This window comes from Sebastes umbrosus, chromosome 20 (genome assembly GCF_015220745.1).
Source record: "Sebastes umbrosus isolate fSebUmb1 chromosome 20, fSebUmb1.pri, whole genome shotgun sequence".
In the NCBI taxonomy this organism is placed as follows: Eukaryota; Metazoa; Chordata; class Actinopteri; order Perciformes; family Sebastidae; genus Sebastes; species Sebastes umbrosus.
Window position 1 is genome coordinate 10566183 of NC_051288.1, and position 17009 is coordinate 10583191.

A 17009-nucleotide genomic window follows, 5' to 3' on the forward strand; every position below is an offset into this window, starting at 1 on the left:
TTGAACCCCAATTATGCCACCTGTGTGTTTGAGCCAAACAGGTGCTCCTTCCAAAGAGAATAAGCTTCTACTTTTGTGTCAGTATGTCGTCCACTGACTCAGCAGCCGGACTGCCAAGTGTGTATGAGGGAGAAACTCAAATTTTAACGTGGTTGCGAAGATACTGAAGAAATGAAACTTGTCAATAAGGAAATGAAACAGCCACCCGAAAACACCGCAGTAAATGTTGTTGTCTCCCATGTCATGCGAGACATTGGTAACCCGATCATGATAGGAACAAAACAACTTTATTTTGGAGGTTATAATGCAAGTAAAGGTCAAGGTCATGGTTTATTACTGCTTGGAGTCTTGTTTTTGTCAGTGTGCAGCTGTTATCAGTGGAAAGATCTGAGCAATGTGAGATAATTACCTAAGGGCACACTGTGGTTCATTTGGGAGGAACATGAGGAATGAAGATCAGGTAAATCAGCAGCTGGAGTTCATCGCCTTCCATAGGCATACACATCACCACCACAGGATGGAAAATGAGTACGCAAAGCAGAGCATCTCTATCTCTGTGCTTTGACCACCAATCTGTCTGTCTTCCATGTTTATGTTAATGAAGTAATATGTCACCCAAGTGCAATGTTATAGCTCCTTTATGTGTTTTTTATGCTCTTTTCGAAGATATTGGCATTTTATTTATATTTGTTGATACCAAAAAGATAACATAATGCCAGTAAAGCATGAAGCTTGGGGGAAAATGGAACATGAGGAGGACAGTAAACACTGGTGTTTGCAGCTGTCTGGCAACATGCCTTCATGCTATAGTACAGGGTCATGTGAACTAGCGTGGCAGTTATCAGTCATGTGCTGTCAAGACCCGACATTGTACAGGCTCTTCAAGTCTTCAGCCGATTAAAGTGACTAATGCTGTGTTCCAGATATGTCAGGAATTTAGAAACTCCACATTCCTACAAAGTAAGATGAAACGGCAACACTGATTTTAAAGAAGGAAACATGCTTTAGTGTGCACATTCATGCACTTTGAATGCCACACAGAATATTTTCCAACACAATTACACCCACAAAATATACTTTGAAAAAGTAGTTAAACCTTAAAATTCAAAATGTTATGTTAGAGGTGCCAGTATTGTGTGCTAGTAAGCCACTGAACATTAGCAAATACGTGAGATATACTATTATATATTATTATTATTATTATATACAGTAGCTATTGCATTATGTTTAACAAATCACTGAAGTTGTCTGACACGGTGTCCCCTTATTAATTGTCTCTGCAGGGAACAAGGACAGCCCTATCTCCTCTACATAGCGTTGGCTCACATGCACGTTCCCCTGGCTCCTCCGCTCCCCCCAGACGCCTCCGCCACCGCCACAGATGACGGCCAAGTGTACGCTGCCAGCCTGCGAGAGATGGACAGCCTGGTGGGGGCGGTAAAGAGCGCCTCTGATGACACAGACAAAGACAATACTCTCATCTGGTTCACCGGTTAGTCAGCCGGATGGATTATGTCTACTAACTACCAGTGTTATTCTGGAAAAAGCTCGATCACATTTGTATGTGTGTGCGTTGTGTTTAGGTGACAACGGTCCATGGGAACAGAAGTGCCAGTACGCAGGAAGTGTAGGACCTTTCATGGGAAAGTGGCAGACCAGCAGAGGTAATTGGAAACTCCTTCCATGCATGCTTAACGAGGGGGATTGATGCATTTTATTGCTAAAGTCATCTTCTGCCTGTGTGTCAGGCGGAGGCTCAGCTAAGCGGACCACCTGGGAGGGAGGTCACAGGGTGCCGACAGTGGCTTATTGGCCCGGGAGGATCCCTGCAAACACCACCAGCTCCGCCCTACTCGGGTATTTCCATATTACTAATAAGAGACTATTTTAAATCCCTCAAATACTAGATCGATATGATAGATCCAACCCTGTTTTACCAAGGCATAGTACTAGTTCATTTGGGAGGGAGATACATTCAGAGACATTTTTAGCCATGCTAGCGGGTTGGTAATGTCAGTCGGTTGGTTGGTCGATCATTTTTTTGGCAATTATCTTTACAGCCGTTGGATAGATTGCCATGATATTTGGTAAACAATCTCCATGGTGCCCAGAGGATGAATCCTAAAGGCTTTGGTGAATCTGTGACTTTTCATCTAGCGCCACCAGCAAGTCAAAGATTTCAAATTTAAGATTGAACACATTATGCAAAACAATCCTCTTTCTGCCCTCTTGCAGTGGTATGGACATCTTCCCAACACTTCTGTCCCTGGCAGGGGTAACTCCCCCCTCAGACCGGCGTTACGACGGCATTGACGCCACAAATATCCTCCTGCATGGTGAACAGACTGGTCATGAGGTACTAACTAGTTTTTGCTGTCAATCTCACTTTGGTTTATATCAATAATTTCCCCTGTTTTGTCAGTGGGAGTCGTGCATTCTTGGGGTCTTCTTGCAGCTCTTCTCTTTTTTCTTGTAGTTTCTGTTCCACCCCAACAGTGGTGCTGCTGGGAAGTTTGGTGACCTGCAGACAGTTCGAACAGAGAAACACAAAGCTTTCTACATCACAGGTAAAGGTCACATACGACCCGTCATATGTGTCCACAGTGCAAAGAAACAGTCACACTACATTACACTCAGTGTTCATTAATGTACGTCTGCAGTGCTGCTTGTTATGTTCTGCCACCATGGCGGAGGGTATGCACGACATTGTGTCAACATGGTGGTAGTGGTACCAGTTTAGTGGCCCGTCTGTATTCTCAGAGCATGACTCAAAAGGGTATGTTTTAGCAGCGTCATTCTCATAGTGCAATCATGCTGCATCTTTTGTCTGTTTCCATAAACCACACTTAACCTAGGCATGTTTTTGAGTTGCATTTTATTTTGTCAAGAAAAATGTGTAGGCAAGGCAAAAAAGGGTAATATGAAATACACATATCCTCGTTTCTTTGCAGGTGCAGCTGAGGCGTGCGGTGGTGCAACAGGAAGGCAGCAGCTCCATGACCCGCCGCTGATATTTGATCTGGAACGCAACGAGGCCGAGGAAACACCCCTGCAGGTCGAGACGCCCGAGTACCGGGCGGTGGCGGAGAGGATTGCCCGCGGGAGGGAGAAGCTGTTATGGGACATTGCCACCGACAAGTCCGTGTCCACAGCGGACTACAGCACAGACGCATCAGCGGCGCCCTGCTGTGACCCCAGACAGGCTGTTTGCCGCTGCCACACGCTGGGCTGAAGGGTGGGGAAACACACATACAATACTCCCACACACACAATAGGCTGAAAGAGAAGCACACATACGTACTCAAACAGACGTGGAGACAGATAACTCCTTTAGACGTGCTCAGCTGTTTTGTTTGTAGAAGGTGTTTTTTGTCCTGACGCAGCAGGAGACGAGCAAACAAGCAGAGACAGCTGTACTTTGACAAGTTGGTATTGTGAGGTCAATAATTTGGGACAGATATGATCCTTCAGACAGTAAAGACAAAGCTACAATGCAGTGTAATACGTTATTCAATGCTTTTTAATGTCCAAATCTTAGCGTTATTATTATTTTATTATATATTTGATGAGATTTTATACAATATTCAAGCATTAGCAACATAAATGATGCCATTTAAAAAAACAAAATCATAAGTACACCATGCAGAGGTTGAATCACTTCTCAGCTTTAATGAGTTTCTGGTGTCCAGTATTGAACAGCTCAATGCAGCGTACTGGTGTCCTAACAGCGCCACCTTTTGGCAAATCAAATGGTATTACCATGTTACTTATTACAACAGTGCTATATATAAATGTTATATATACACATTTTATACACACAGTAAAAATCCTCAATATATATTTACGCACGGTAAGTCTATGCGTTCGATGTGTAATACTTAAAACATTTTGCAAAAAAGAATATTTAATACATCAAAGTAAAAATGACTTAACATACTGTATTCAGCATCATGTAGTAAATAAAAAGGTCGTCAGGATATCACTGAAATTCAAGGACGTGTAACTTTTTGTCGCGTACAGCTTCAAGCTCTTCACAGTTAGCTGTTGACTGCTTTTCCTCCTCCACATATTATTATCAGGTTACATTTGTGACTCCGCAGGTGTTTAGTCTCATCTATCGCTACCATAATTAGTACGACAGCTGCATCTGCAAGTCATATAATACTTACCGCATGTATCGTGATTTAAATAGTGTATCACACTTACGACATCTTTTTCCTTCTTTAGTGAACTCCTGCTCCTGTTTACTGAGATGTGATGACGCATTTAATGCCCATTGATAAGCTCCCAGATTCCCGATTAACAAAAATGCCCTTATGATAGATTTTCAGACGCACATTTCTAAGACTTTTTAAACGAGACATGAGTTTTTTATAATATATTTATATTATTGTCTGATAGCAATCAGCTTGTTTAGAAGCTGCTAAAAATGACCTTTCAGGTGAACTCCCTTAAGAGCGTTTTTGTGAATCCGAGCCCTGGTTACTCTACATTCGGCTGCAGGCCAGGCCCGCCTGTTGTATATTCAGTCTGCTCACTAATCTGATTGCTACCATGATAATATTGTGCAACAATAACATCACTGTGTTGTCAGGGTTTCATTATTTTATAAAAAGTTTAACACTGTTGTTAATGGCGTAATATGGGAGTTAACAGTGTTTTTTTGTTTTTTTTTTAATCTTTACTCCTTAAAAAAAAGTGAGAGGGACGCAGAATACAGAAACACCAGGAAGTAACGTTCTGGTGAGATTTGACCCTAAGCCAGCAGGGGTGCATGTGGAAGGGTGGGTGGGGGATCCACGATGTCTCAACACAGGAATATTTTGTCCACCTTCCCTGCTTGAAACAGTCTGATTGTTATGTTTCATGAGAGGGAGGTTTGGTCAGTTATTCTGGTTGCCGAACGGAGGGAACTCGTTCTCGTCGTCCAGACAGACGGGGCCCTCGGCGAACTCGTGCTCCGGGATGACCTCGCCTTTCTGGGCTCCACCTTCCTCAGAGTAACCTGGGAAGAGAAGGGAGGAGGAGGTTTTTGTAGCCCCTAATCTGTCGTTTTTTTGTTGTTGTTTTTTTACATATGTTTTCGAAAGGATGTACTGTTGTGTACTGCTGTCAGAGCTTAGATGGCATCTCAGACGACTACTACTTCCAACCCCCTACATTTATAATCCAAACTCATTAGACAATTGGTTATTGCTATTACTTTCAGACATATAGCAGTTATATTGTAAAACACTAAAAGTACTCGAAGCACTGCTTTTTTCCTGCATTGATGCTTATTTATCTGCCAGATATGAGCCATTTGAGTTTTTGATGAAACCATTTCTCAGATAATAACTAATTTTAAGGAAATATTTCTTTGTCAAAAATTACTTAAATGGATAGTTCGGGTGTTTTAAAGTGGGGTTATATGAGGTACTTCTCCATAGTCAGTGTATTAACTAGAGTAAATGACGGTCTGCACACCCCCAGTTTGGAGAAACAGACAGAAGTTACTGCACAGAAGCAAAGCAATGTACTGCTGTGGACGGGGCCGGCAGCAAAACATATTTTAGCCACCTAAAAGAAAGGCTCACCTAAAAAAAAGAAATATCACTTTAAGTGTACGCTATATTTAGAATATCTTCACTGTTTTATCTTGCCGTCAGACAGCCCTTTCTAACAGGAAACTCAACTGAAAGTAAAACTTATCTATGCTCTCTTCAAAGCCACCAGATTCCGTTGACAAAAACTGTATAAATTGATAGATAGATCAGTTCCCAGTCAAAAAGAGGCTGTCTGACGGCAAGATGAAGCAGTGAAAATATTCTAAATATAGCGTACACTTAAACTGATATTGATTACTTTCAGGTGTATAGGTGGCTAAATTACGTTTTGCTGCCAGCCCCGTCCACAGCAGTACATTGTTTTGCTCCCGTGCAGTAACTCCTGTCTGTTTCTCCAAACTGTCATCTAAACTTAAAACTTAAATTTTAAAATTTTATTAGATTCATCATATCATCATCTCAGGCCCATACATAAAATTTGACCTCTGCAGTTAACCCATCGTTAGGAGCAGTGGGCTGCAGTAAAGCGACTTGGGGTTCAGTGTATCGCTCAAGGACAATTCGACATGCAGACAGTAGGAACCTTGGATCAAGCCGCCAACCTGGCAGTAATAGGGAGGTAATACTGACGGATGGATGAGTACCTCATACAACACCAATTAAAAAACATCCGAAATATCACTTTCTTTTGTTTTGGATTTTAATTTGAAATATTCCCGATATTATTTGCATATGAATCTTTTATCTTTAAGCAAAACAGCTCCATGTTTAAAACAGGTTTCAGGACGTCGCATAACAACAGTGGAAGCCACAGTTAAAACCTCACACATATAGTGTAAGAGCTAGAATAACATAGTGCACAGTAGGTTTTAAGGAGTAACTGTTAAGTATCCAGTTAAGAAAGGTTTTCATCAGTTTCTGATTAGGAATACTGTACCCATGAGAGTGGTGGAGGATGGCGGGGTTGAAGGGAGAGCCACAGTGGCAGCGTATGATTGGCTGGCTGGTTGGGGAGAGACGTCCTCTGGATTCTCCTCTTCCTTCTGGTCCACCTGCTCCTCGCTGGAGTCAAACAACCTGCACCAACAGAGCAGACAAAAATGTATCGTAACACCCAACTCAAGTTATGGAATAATGTTTACATTTAGACATTTATGCACGATGCAGCACACTAAGACATACACACCTGTGTTTTTGGACCAGGACGCACTCGCCTCCATCCTGTGGATCCACGTTATAAATGTAGAGACACCCGTCTGAGGACGCCACCAGCAGGCGAGGGAGCTTCTGAATCCTGACAAACAAAACACACACAGAAGATGTGAATACACGTAAATACACCTCTTAAAAAAAAAAAAATCCCTCTGGTTTCGCTCTTCTGCCTTACGTAGCCAGGGCGCAGATGTTCTTCAGGCCGAACATGTTGAGTCGCACCGTGGCGAAGGCTCTGTCCTGATGCATCATGTCGGACACCTGGGCGGGCAAGTAGGTGCTGGCTGCCGTGAACATTTTGCCCATGTACGCCGACCATGTAGGAGACTCCTCATCTTGACTGGTAGGAAACAACACGGGTCATAGTTTAAAGGTGCAAAGATGAAGCGTTTTAAAGAGGACATATTGTGCTTTTTCCCTTTCCTTTAGTGTGTTATATAGTTTTTTTGTTCATGTAAAAGTTTGGCAAAGTTACAAATTCCACGCCAAAGGGAGTTACTCTCCGCCACAGAAACACTGCTCCTGAACTGCCTGAAACGAACTTGAAGTCCCGCCTTTTCTTCCGTAACGTGGTGATGTCACCAAGTAATACATTTGCAAAATACCTGCCTAGCGGGTAGTTTGGCACGCCCTCAAACAAAGCTAGTTAGAGCGGAGCTGGAGCGGAGTTCGAAGAGTTTGGTTCAGTTGACCAATCACAACAGAATGGGCGTTTCAGACAAGATTATAATAGTTTTGAATTTTCAATACGTTACGTTTCAGAGGGCCAGGTATAATGTCTCAGAAGTATTTAGCTACATGTACATACAAAATACATGGTTGGATTACTCTGTAGGAATGACCATAATATTTAATGTTTAATCTTCGCGCTACTTTAGTGTCCGATGTGAAGCAATGGCGGCATAGCGCCGTCTCCTGGAATATCACGTCCATTCAATTTCTGTGGTTCAACGTCACGAGAGTTGACGGAAATTCATGCTGTGCCATTTTTTCAGTAGTGATAAGCCTTTTCAGTAGCTAAAAAAAAACTGAAATTAATTTACATTTGTTTTTATTTTATTTTCATTTAGTTTTATTTAGTTTCAGTTTGCTAAACATATTTTTCACAGCTTGTTTATGTTTTAGTTTTAGTTAACTATATTAACCCTGGTTTCAGACAGAGGGTGAATCGAGGTGTTGCAGCACAGCCGGTATGAGAAATATAAAGCGCTTAATGAACATTAAAGCATGTAAACATGTTCTAGTAGAAATATACTACAAAATACAAGTATGCACCTGAGAATGAGCATAATAGGTCCACTTTAACATTAATAAATCATTACTGGAGACATTCAGATTTCTTTCTGTAAAACTGAATTGCTTTACATCAGATATACAGCAGAGGGTGCTGGTCATTTCACATCCACTGTCCTTCTCTGAACCATGCAAGGTTCAGAAAAGGACAATGGACATGGGAAGCAGACTTTCAATACAGAGAAATCACTTGTTATTGTAAAATCGCATTGGGGAAAAAACATAATGCAAAATGAATATAATGTTATGTTAAAGAGGAAAACATTTTACCAGAGATAAAAAAATAAAAAAAAAACTCTGCAAATAACAGGGTTTATTTTGATCTGGATGAAAGTACCAGCAATACTACGTCAGCTTTATCAGCACATTGTGTTAGTCAAGTAAGTAATCAGCTGATCTACAGAAAAGAAATCAGTAGAAACAAACTGACTGTGTGTGTGTGTGAGTGTGAGTGTGTGTTTACCTCGGGCTGTGTTGCTCCAGTTTAAAGATATGGACTGTCTCAGTGTTGCTGGAGGCGCACAGGAACTGGGCGTCCGCGCTGAAGGACAATGAACTGATGCTAACATATCTGACACACAGACAGAAAAGGACAGAACAGTTATGATTCAATATACATTTTTATTTGCATTACTCAAACACATACACATGATTTGTTTATAAGCCAAATGTAAGACCACTACAGTGTCTCTGAGTGTAATGTTTCCACCATTCAGCTCCTCACATTTCTGTAGTCTTAATCACTGATACTCGGACATTGACACTGGAAGTGCATCCACAACCATTGGCTACTGAGCAGCAGGAGTTGTCTTACTCACCTAAACACTAACTGTTGAGTAACAGGGACGCTCATTTAAACTGCTGACCTTCCTGTCACGAGCCCTTTGTTTAATCTCCATGAATCATCTCGTCCAGCTTGCTAATACTTTCAGATTGAACTACATGACAACATGAGTGCTAACCTTTTCATCCCTCGGCGGAATTCAAACAGCCTCTGTCCCTCGGGGACGCTGAAGACTCTGATAACGGTGCCCTGTAGAGGAGGAAGTGGTCAGAGTGGACAGAGGGCTGATGGGGGATAAAACAGAATAGGAAAGGATGAAAAAGGGAATCCTCACCTTCTCTGAAGCGCTGGCCAGTTTGGTGCCGGAGGCGTTGAAGGTGAGGGCCGCCAGGGGACTGTCGTGAGCTTGGATCAACGTCAGAGTGCTCTAAAGGGGACATCGGCATCAACACTGAGCCGCTTGTCCACTTATTTGTTTTTCCTTTGTTGCTATTTTAGAGTTTAAGGTATTGCCTCACCAGGTTGTTGGCATCGTAGACGGTGATCTCTCCGATGGTGGCGCTGCCAGGGTATGCCAGGTAGGAATTGCTGTGGTTGACGGAGAGAGCGCAAAGACCTACAAGAGAGAACAGAGGATGGTTTAGGTAGTTTCCTGTCTTCTTTTTCCTTCCTTGTGATTCTTTTCCCACCTTTATTCTTCTTCTATTCTATTGGACCAATATTTGCCAGTTGCTTTACAACGGAGCTACATATGTATTATCTGTCTGGGTCTATTATTTGTCTGGTATAGTCCTGAACACTCCCAAATCAAACACAAACACAACATTGAGTGCATGGTTTGAGTACTTTATTTTGAGTATTAATAATACAAGACTACATTGGTACTGCGCACCCTGGCAAGTAGCTTTAAAGGTGACATATCATGCTCATTTTCAGGTTCATACTAGTATTTGGGGTTTCTACTAGAACATGTTTACATGCTTTAATGCTCAAAAAACACATTATTTTTCTCATACTGTCTGTCTGAATATACCTGTATTCACCGTCTGTCTGAAACGCTCCGTTTTAGCGCCTGTCTCTTTAAGGCCCCCTCCTGAAAAAGTCCAGTCTGCTCTGATTGGCTTGCGAGAAAAATATGGTGCACCTTTGCAAAGGTAATCCTCAAACTGTGGGTGATATATTCTAATGAGCCTGTATGTGACATAGGAAGGGGAGCCAAATCCGAATGGCTTGTTGAATCACATGTTTTCTGAACTCGGCAGCACATAAAAAAATGGTTGATAGGCTCTCCAGATACTCAAATGTATGTGCACACGCACTGAAAAAGTTAGTTTTTCAGGATATGTCCCCTTTAAAGCAACGATATGTACATTCTAAAAGAGGAAATAACACATTCAAATGGGAAGTTGAGCTCATAAGCAATAAAATGCACCCTTGCCATACAAACTGTGATTTTGCTACTACAGCCTTACTGTATTTGGTCTGGTATGACCAGTAGCTTCTGGTGGCTAACGTTAGTGAACTAGTTCTACGACTGACATTACTGAGTCAGTTTGCTGGCTTTGTGACTCCTCTCTTTTGTGCTACAGTTAAACTATGTGTGATAGCATTTACCATTATTCTGTAAATGTCACTTGTGACCATAGTGGCCTCTTCAAATTAAAGTAATTAACAAGATTTTGGTCAGAGTCTCTAGGAATTAATAGGGCTGGGCGATATGCTTATCTCCCGATTTGATACTATTACTTATACTGGGAGATTCAATATGTGTTGCAATTTTTAAGCATTGCGATTCAAGAAGTGTGAATCAATATTACGATATATTGCGATATATTTTTGTTCACTTTTTTAACAGTAGACCATGGGAAAAAGTTGAATCATACACTGATAAAGTAAAAAATTCGATTTTCAGCATATACAGTATGTAGTCAGAGATGTCCTGAAGTCATTTGTCAGGAATTATGGAGCAATGTGTTTTAATAGCACCACAAGCATTCAGAAATGTAGCTATTTCAAGGTACAAATATGGGACTTTTACTTTGGAAAATCTCTAAATTGATACAGTAAAAAGGTTTGATTTTCAGCATGTATGTAGTCAAAGATGTTCTGAAATCAAATATATCAGCTATTGTTAGGAATTATAAGTTAATATTTTTTCCAGCAACCCAAAAATCCAAGAATAAAGACATTTCTCTCATAAATTAGTGGTATTTTCATTCTTTATAAGGGAAATGCAACATGTTTTCAATGTGCACACTTTTTTATATGGTCTATAAATAGGTAAATGTCTTTATAACAGCTTGAGCGTACCTGTGGGGTTGGTGGGTGTGTTCAGCAGGGTTTTGAGTAGTTTCATGTCTTTGATATTGTGGATGTAGACCGACTCCTCCAGGCACACCACCAGCCGCTGTGGTAACAGTGACAGACGGAGAAATCATGAATAAAAAAATAATATATACGATAGCACAGACCAGAAGCAACAACTCTGATGAATACAGGTGCAGAAGGATCCACTTCCTGTTCTTACCTGTCTGTTGAGCCTGACGGAGAGGATGTTGTTGGAGTAGCTGTAGTTACAAATCTCTGTCCCTTTCTTGAAGTGGTAGACGTTCATTCGCCGTGGCATGGACAGACTGACCACCACCACCAGGCTGCTGGAGAACAGTCGCTCCACTATGTACACGTCTTGACACTCTACTGGGAGAGGGACGGGAGAAAGACCTTGGATTGCGTACTTTTACTCAGAAAGCAATGAAAGCTCACATTACCAGTGCACTGGTGGAGGCAAATACAATATGTTCTTATTCCTGTACAATTTCCTGCACTTTGATCACAACCGACAATGGCTTTTACTGTTATCACGCTCAGCTACCAAATGTCTGTTACACATTAACTGACACTGTCAGTCCACAGACAAAGACTTCCTCAAACTGACTCTGAACTTTCTCTTTCGTTGTTGCTATTGAGGATTAGAAAACTGAGTGTTCTTGGGTTTACGTTCCGTCTGCAGATGAGCAAACATGTCTGAGCTGCTGTATGACCATGGTGAACCTCACAAAAGCTCAAATAATACCGTAACTCTGCAGTAATGTCACCTTAGGGAGGGGATGCATGCTGCCGTGTCACAGTGTACATATACTGCATATGCACGACTGGATTTATAGGCGTGGCGGTGCAGGGGGAGCTGTCATGCCACATTATATACTTCCGGTTCTGTTAACTCTTTAAGTCTGCTGCAGAGAGTTAAAGCATAGTGTCCATCTTACCTCCCTCGTGGATGCAGTCCAGTTTGTCCACAGCAGTGACGGAGAAGAGCCGGTAGCCGGTTTTGGTGCCCACAGACAGAGAACTACAAACAAAAACACAAACACAAGACCACTTTACCAGTGACATCCACTACTGTTATAAGATGAAAAAAATACAATAATAACACTATAATTACAGTTTTCAATTACAGTGGTTTAAAAATGATCCTGAAACTTTTCCACACAAAATCTGACATGTTATATTCGCTGTCACACAAAGATAACACACACACACACACACACACACACAATAACATTCAACATTTTGATACACATAAAGTCTACCATTGTTGCAGTAAAATAATCCCAGAAAACCTTGTTTTTTTATTTATTTGGTATTACTACAACAGATTAGTGAATGGATTTGGTTAAAAGGAATAGCTTGCTATTGAAAAGAATAGGATTATCCATGTACACATACATGTACAATCACTTGTGTAGTGCTGCAGAAAATGGGGTAAAATCTATGTAATGGATGCCACTGGCTGGACTGTTGCTTCCCATCATGGTGTTTTTCCTTGATATGTGGGCTATAAACATTTTGTAAGTGAAGTTATACAAGTATTATATAATAGTATTATTTTCATTATTATTATTGTCATGATTATTGTTATTATTATTACTGTTTTTCATCTATTATTATTTATGTGTGTATTTTGATATTATATATATAATATGTAATCATGTTTGTATTCAGTATTTATTCACTTTCCTTTTATTATTATGTATGTATTTATTTATTTTCTTATTTTAGAAGAGTGCTCTTCTTGTGTCTTTTAACATGCTGTTTGTTAATATGTTTACACGTAAAAGAAGCGTGGCAATAAAAATGATGCTTCACAATAAAACACATCTGAAACAACAGTGTGATCATCATATACTTACATCATAAACTACTGATAACTGAACCATGCTGTACTAGTAGTAACATGAGGCCAATGTATGTCCATAACTGACAGGAGGAGGTCACCAGGTCAGATCCAGGTTTTACCTCCTCCAAGGATGGTAGCCATGATTTCTCACAGACTATCTTATCTTGTTTAGACAGCACAGCCGGCTTCTATTGAAATCTCCCCCCAAGGAAGCTTGCCTTATCTTATCATGGCTGAAGTTTTGAAAAGAACATAAGGACAAAGAGATAAAAAGGCTAGGTGTGGCCACCTGGTTAGTTTTACAATCAGAGCCACAGGAGATGTTTATGTAAGGGGGACACCTGTATTATCTGCTGGATTTGTCTGTTATAGTTAATAATCCCTAAACATGGGGCAGTAGACAGGTATGAGTGGTCAAAATTACACAGTCGCAGGACCCTCTGATTGTAAAGCTGTTTTCAACAATATTGCTATAACCTTAGAAAATACCACAGTTGCTATAACAGTTAAATGTTAATTATTAGCATGTAACACTTACTTTACACTATACATCCTATATACCACTTTATAGACTGCACATATGCACATACTACATTTATTTATTGCACATACTACATTTATTTATTGACGGACTGTACACACTATGTTCACCCATTCATTCTGTATCTTTTATATCTCTAATATTGTTTTTATAATTTGTGTATACCTTTACCTCTCCTGTGTTTCACTCTGTTTGCTGTTGTTGCTGTTTTGACACCTGAATTTCCCTCCGGGGATCAATAAAGGTTCATCTTATCTTATCTTATCTTATTTTATGAATCAAGGAGGAGGTGAAGCTGGAAACCTGCATGAAACTCTATAGAACAGGCCTGTTTTCAATCAATGTGTGTTATTACACAACAGCCAGAAGTTTGGTTTGACTAGTTTAATATGCAACCGGCCTTGAAGATTAACACAGTGGCCTAGTTCACTTTCAGCTGCTAGTAGGGACTAATCTACAAGTTTTGATGAGGCATATACAGGAGCTTGTAGTTTCATTATGGACGCACACAACTGCCTGATTGTTGGCACTATACTGTTTTACTCTTGTGTGTTATATTCTATTTTAGCTTCTATCCTAGCTTACAAATAAAGCTGCCTTGCCTTGCCTTGCCCCTCTACCTGTGTGTATATTTATGTGGATTGTGTTTAACTCATAGGCTTTAAAATTGTAGTTTTATCTGGACAGTCTGTAAAGAAATATATAATTTAATGATAGTGTTATGAATGTGATTTTTTGCATAAGTTAATATAATTTGTGAAATAAAGTTACTGATCTTTTAATCTTATGTGTTATACTGTATTTTAGCTTTGATCCTAGCTTTTATTTTTAGCTTGTTTTTATTTTCTAATCTTTATTGTTTTTATAACTGTTTTAATTATGTCTTAATGTTCTTTTGCACTTTGTCGCAATGTTCTTGAATGTTTTAAAGCACTTTGAATTACTCTGTTGCTGAAATGTGCTATGCAAATAAAGCTGCCTTGCCTTGCCTTGCCTTATATGTAAAATTCAATAAAAAATATTGTTTAAAAAAAGAAAAAAATAAGAAATGTGTGTTATTACACTGTTGTGTTTTTTTTGTTCTTCTTCTTTGAGGTATTTATTTGTTTTGTCTTATCTTTTTTTTTAATTTGTTTTCTTTGTTAGATATGTGAAATACATGAAATGTCATGTCTCTCTTTCTTTGATTACTGTGGAAATTCTGACTAAACATTTCATTGTATAATTTAATTATTAATATTGTTAGTCTGTCTGTATGTTTATATATGTTTATATGTAAAATTAATAAAAAATATTGTTTTAAAAAATAAGAAATGTGTGTTATTACACTGTTGTTGTGTTTTTTTTTTGTTCTTCTTCTTTGAGGTATTTATTTGTTTTGTCTTATCTTTTTTTTCCCTTTGTTTTCTTTGTTAGATATGTGCAATACATGAAATGTCATGTCTCTCTTTCTTTGATTACTGTGGAAATTCTGACTAAACATTTCACTGTATAATTTAATTATTAATATTGTTAGTCTGTCTGTATGTGTATATATGTTTATATGTAAAATTCAATAAAAAATATTGTTTAAAAAAAAAAAAAAATGTGTTATTACACAACAGCCAGAAGTTTTGGTTTGACTAGTTTAATGTGCAACCGGCCTTGAAGATTAACACAGTGGCCTACTTCACTTTCAGCTGCTAGTGAGACTAATCTAGAAGTTTTAATGAGGCATATACAGGAGCTTGTAGTTTCATTATGCACCCACACAACTGCCTGATTGTTGGCACTACACTGCTATAGCCTTATAAGAGTGTCAGAAAATAAAGTATGTAAAATGAGACTGTAAATAATGATGCAACAGTCAGGTGCAGAAGAGGAGATTGAGTTCATGCTGGGCCCAGCCTGCAGGTCGCTTACTTACGTGGTGTCCTGGTTGAAGGAGGCACAGATGAAGGCTCGGTGCGCATCGAGGCCGTCCGGTGAGTCCTGGTTCTCCTGAGACTCCATCGGAGCCGTCAGGTCCGCTGGGCCGAGGTCGGAGGCCTTGGGGCTCGGGTCTAACCCGCCGGAACCCGCTTCCCTCCTCTGCCCCCTCCGATCCGACTCCAAGCGCCACGCTCGCACTCTTCAGAGAGAGGAATGTCTCTGGCTCAGATGGCACACATCAACAACACACACACCAAAGGGAACTATATAACCAAAATCTGAGTAAAAGATACACGATAACACCTCCTTAATGAGCCGCTTCACTTCCCTCAGTCGACTCTATGTTGTTATTATGTTATTAACTTCCAATGTTCACACAGCAAAACAAAAAACAGCTGATGGGTGGATGCGTCACGCTCAGGTGCGTCCTGATTGGTTCTCTCAACTCTCCTTTCCGGCGTTTCTATTGGTTGAGCTGTTTAAAGCCTCTTGCTGATTGGACGCCACAGCTGCCAATCAAATAAGATCCCCCCATTTAAGGGGAAGAGGTCTGATTGGCAAATTAGACTTTCAGTCTTGTCACGAGGCTTTGTTTTGATGATTTCATTGGATGAAGCGTTTTCCTTAGTTAATGCAGAGCACACATCAACGACCCTGGGAACCATAGACATAACTGCTAAACAAATTTATCTTGGTCTTATTTGACCATTTTTAAAGATAACCCCCCCCCCCCCCAAAAAAAACATATATATAAATATAATATTTGTTTGTGTCCTAAAATACTAGTGGACATTAATACATCAGTAAAATATATATATTACATGCATGGTTGGGAATACTTTAGTGAACCATATCATGTATGCTGATGATCTTGTGGTCTTTAGTCCAAGTAGCGCTGGTCTTCAGCAGCTCCTCAATGTATGTTCTGTGTATGGTGTGGAACATGATATCCAATACAATGCCAGTAAGAGTGTCGTCTTGATCTGCCGAACGAAGGAGGACAAATGTCTAAAATTTCCAGACTTCAAATTGTCTGATAACACTCTTTGTTTGTAATAAGGAAAAATATCTTGGACATTTCATTACTGAAGGCATGACAGATGATGATGATATTTATAGGCAATGCCGCAAGATGTACGCACAAGCAAACATTTTCTTACGGAAGTTTGGTATGTGTTCAGATAGAGTGAAGATGTTTCTGTTCAGAGCATATTGTACACCATTGTATATAGTCCATTTGTGGTCAAACTATAAAAAGCGAGCTTACAGAGACTTCAGGTTGCATATAATGATGCAATGAGAATATTGAAAAAAAAAACAAGATGTTCCAGTGCAAGTGAAATGTTTGTGTCTGCAGGCATAAATACTTTTCAAACTGTGTTAAGAAATCTAATGTACAAATTTATATGCCGGTTTAATTACTCTGAGAATGACATAATCTTGCAGTTGTCTAACATCAGATTTAGCACTAAACAGTACCAATCACAGCTGTGGAGGCACTGGAATAGTTCTTTATATGTAAGGCATTGATGTATGTATATATAT

General features: G+C 39.8%; 2 protein-coding genes across 9 annotated transcripts in view; one reads left to right on the forward strand and one right to left on the reverse strand.

The window, feature by feature from the left end:
* Positions 1–3988, forward strand: part of arsg (arylsulfatase G) — a 14231-nt gene extending 10243 nt beyond the window's left edge. For 4 of the 5 annotated variants that reach the window (XM_037755020.1, XM_037755021.1, XM_037755019.1 and 1 more), the window contains 6 exons: positions 1284–1492; positions 1584–1664; positions 1749–1857; positions 2236–2356; positions 2477–2567; positions 2952–3988. In XM_037755020.1, coding sequence (XP_037610948.1) covers positions 1284–1492; positions 1584–1664; positions 1749–1857; positions 2236–2356; positions 2477–2567; positions 2952–3232 — 892 coding nt within the window. In that variant the 3' untranslated portion in view covers positions 3233–3988. The remainder of the gene's footprint in view (positions 1–1283; positions 1493–1583; positions 1665–1748; positions 1858–2235; positions 2357–2476; positions 2568–2951) is intronic. The other variant, XM_037755022.1, reaches the window with a different exon arrangement.
* On the reverse strand, positions 3650–15878 carry LOC119479436 (WD repeat domain phosphoinositide-interacting protein 1-like). 4 transcript variants are annotated; one of them, XM_037755024.1, is made up of 12 exons: positions 15460–15878; positions 12102–12184; positions 11363–11529; positions 11146–11242; positions 9354–9451; positions 9170–9262; positions 9014–9084; positions 8515–8622; positions 6934–7098; positions 6733–6840; positions 6484–6623; positions 3650–5005 (listed from the first exon to the last, which is right to left on the reverse strand). In XM_037755024.1, exons 1-12 carry the CDS (start codon positions 15543–15545, stop codon positions 4884–4886), a joined length of 1338 nt encoding a protein of 445 aa, XP_037610952.1. In that variant the 5' UTR covers positions 15546–15878; the 3' UTR covers positions 3650–4883. The 4 variants fall into 4 exon arrangements, with proteins under 4 accessions (XP_037610952.1, XP_037610951.1, XP_037610954.1 ...); XM_037755023.1 differs by having other exon boundaries at positions 11363–11532; XM_037755026.1 differs by having other exon boundaries at positions 15456–15878.
* Positions 15879–17009: the final 1131 nt, after the last annotated feature.

Excerpts from the sequence above, each read along its gene's own strand:
- LOC119479436 (XM_037755023.1), bottom strand. The coding sequence starts at position 15,545 with ATGGAGTCTCAGGAGAACCAGGACTCACCGGACGGCCTCGATGCGCAC. Across the intron at positions 11,243-11,362 it reads CCGTCAGGCTCAACAGACAG|CGGCTGGTGGTGTGCCTGGA; the intron begins GTAAGAACAGGA and ends CTGTTACCACAG. Across the intron at positions 6,624-6,732 it reads GTCCTGGTCCAAAAACACAG|GTTGTTTGACTCCAGCGAGG; the intron begins GTGTGTATGTCT and ends CTGTTGGTGCAG.